At 47.5% G+C, this 2,003-nt stretch overlaps 1 protein-coding gene across 1 annotated transcript; it reads left to right on the top strand.

Annotated features, from left to right (window-relative positions):
* Positions 1 to 658: 658 nt before the first annotated feature.
* On the top strand, positions 659 to 1,401 carry LOC113887615. The gene is made up of 2 exons (XM_027534797.1): positions 659 to 857; positions 1,043 to 1,401. The coding sequence occupies exons 1-2, from the start codon at positions 738 to 740 to the stop codon at positions 1,265 to 1,267; spliced, it is 345 nt and encodes a 114-aa protein (XP_027390598.1). The 5' UTR covers positions 659 to 737; the 3' UTR covers positions 1,268 to 1,401.
* Positions 1,402 to 2,003: the final 602 nt, after the last annotated feature.

The raw sequence follows: 2,003 nt of genomic DNA, 5'->3' as shown, positions 1-2,003 counted from the left end.
CAAGGCCTTGAGATCACTTCCTGCACAGCCTGCAGTCCCCGAGGGAATGTACTAATACGCACCCCACATTCAAACCGTTGATTCTAAATACACGGTGATACCACAAAAATTGTCAAGGTAATGCACACGATGCGCTTTTATTTAGGTCTAAATCAGTGAAACAAAGTATTCACTGCAAGGTACAAACTTTTTTGAGCTTGCAAAGAACAAAATCGTCTTATATTTGAACACAAAGTATCTTGCAGAATTTGAAAAATAGGTTTTAAATGAAATTCATACTTAATTGTCAGTTATTTTGAGACTATGGAACAAAGAAAATAAACTTATGTTAACTGGGGCTGCTTAAGCTGTATCTTTTTCAGATTTTTTTTCTTTATTTCCTTTACACTTTTACAGTCATAAATAGATAGAATAGACAAGGTTTGGAGGAGACACACTCTCCCTGCCATGTGACCCATCAGAGTTGACTTAGAGAGATGAGGCTGGCAGGGAGTTTGGAGGCCTCTTTAGGGGAATTACAAATGCCTCATTTCTCCCACCGAAACATCTTAATTTGCTCCCCATCCTCCGCTAGAGGTGTCAGGATGGGGCTTTGTGATGTCAAGGCCCACCCAGGGCCACCATTGGCTGGGCAGGAGACTTGCTGACCTCATAAAGCATGAGGGTGTGTCTCCTTGGGGAGGGGTATATATAGCGGTGCTCAGGGGCTCTGGAGCAGACCACTGGGAGGCCTCAAAATGACTAAGCGGACTGGGAAGCCCCAAGGCTCCAGAGTAGTTAGGAAACACCTGCCTCCTGTTACCCGGGACAAAAGGATGAAGACCTCCTCTCAACTGAGGCCCCCAAAAAATGTCAAGGTCAGCTGAGGCCACCCAAACTCCTCTTCCCATTGACCCCACCCCATCAGACCCCCTGCCCTGGCCTTGCCTGGCACATAACCCTTCTCTGCCCACACCCCTTCTCCTGAAGCTGTCGTTCCTGTCCACCTTCACCCTCTTCCCCAAACCAATGCCATTCTCTACCCCTCTCTTGTTTTCTCCAGGTGGCCAGGGCAAGTGCGAGAGTGAATAATCACCTTCAGGCAAAGCTGACCAAGAAAACTTCTCAGAAACCACCCACCACAAGGAACCTTAGCAAAAACGGAGGCTCAAAGCTCTGTAGCCAGTGTTGCAAGGTGAATGAAGAGCTGAATCAGAACGGACCAGAGGAGGTCCCAGAGAGTGTGGAGATCCCTGTCATTCCAGCGGGACCGGTGGGCAGCCAGTGACTTGAAGGCATGGCTAGAGACCTCAGAATTCTTCGGGGGTCTTGCCGCTGAGTACTGGCCAACAGTACAGACGTGACTATTATACCAACTCCATACATTAAGAATGAAAATAAAATCAACCTGATGTGAAATTATGTTTGTCTCTGAGTTCTCTGAGAGTGGGGGCAGAGAGGGCAGGGCAGGGATAAATGTGTGAAGAGGGAGAGAGATGGGTCCTGTGGGGTTGGAGATGGGCCCAGAAGGTCCAGTTTGCCAGAAAGTAGGGGGGGAAGAACTGGTTCCAGACTCAGCTTCAAAGATACACTTCCCATGGGAGAAGAGGAAGAGGACTTGGTGTTTTTCTGCGTGCGTGCAGAGATGGAAACTGAGCCGGGGAGCCGTGTCATGTGTGCGGTGGCAGTGCCATTTGCTAAAAAGGCATAGAAGGAAGTTGCCCCATAAAAGGAATGGAATATTGACATTTGCAGCAACATGGAAGGTATACTATGAAGTAAAATAACTCAGACAGAGATAGACAAATACTGTATGATATCACTTATAGAATCTAAAAACACCACCAAGTAGAGAATATAACAAAAATGGAGGCTCACAAATACAGAGAACAATCTACTGGTTACCAGCGGGGAGGGGATGAGGGAAGGGCTATACAGAGGTGGGGGAGTGGGAGGCACACCGTGTTAGGTGTAAGATGAGCTCAAGGATGTATTGTACAACGTGGGGAAGAGTGCCAGTACTC

The sequence above is a fragment of the Bos indicus x Bos taurus genome, chromosome X (assembly GCF_003369695.1).
Source record: "Bos indicus x Bos taurus breed Angus x Brahman F1 hybrid chromosome X, Bos_hybrid_MaternalHap_v2.0, whole genome shotgun sequence".
Lineage (NCBI taxonomy): Eukaryota > Metazoa > Chordata > Mammalia > Artiodactyla > Bovidae > Bos > Bos indicus x Bos taurus.
The sequence above is the reverse complement of the archived record's forward strand: the minus strand, read 5'-3'. Positions and strand labels throughout refer to the sequence as shown.

Bases quoted from the DNA above. Each gene is read 5' to 3' on its own strand.
- LOC113887615 (XM_027534797.1), top strand. From the start codon at position 738: ATGACTAAGCGGACTGGGAAGCCCCAAGGCTCCAGAGTAGTTAGGAAA. The intron at 858-1,042 runs GTCAGCTGAGGC...TGTTTTCTCCAG, and splicing joins GGCCCCCAAAAAATGTCAAG to GTGGCCAGGGCAAGTGCGAG.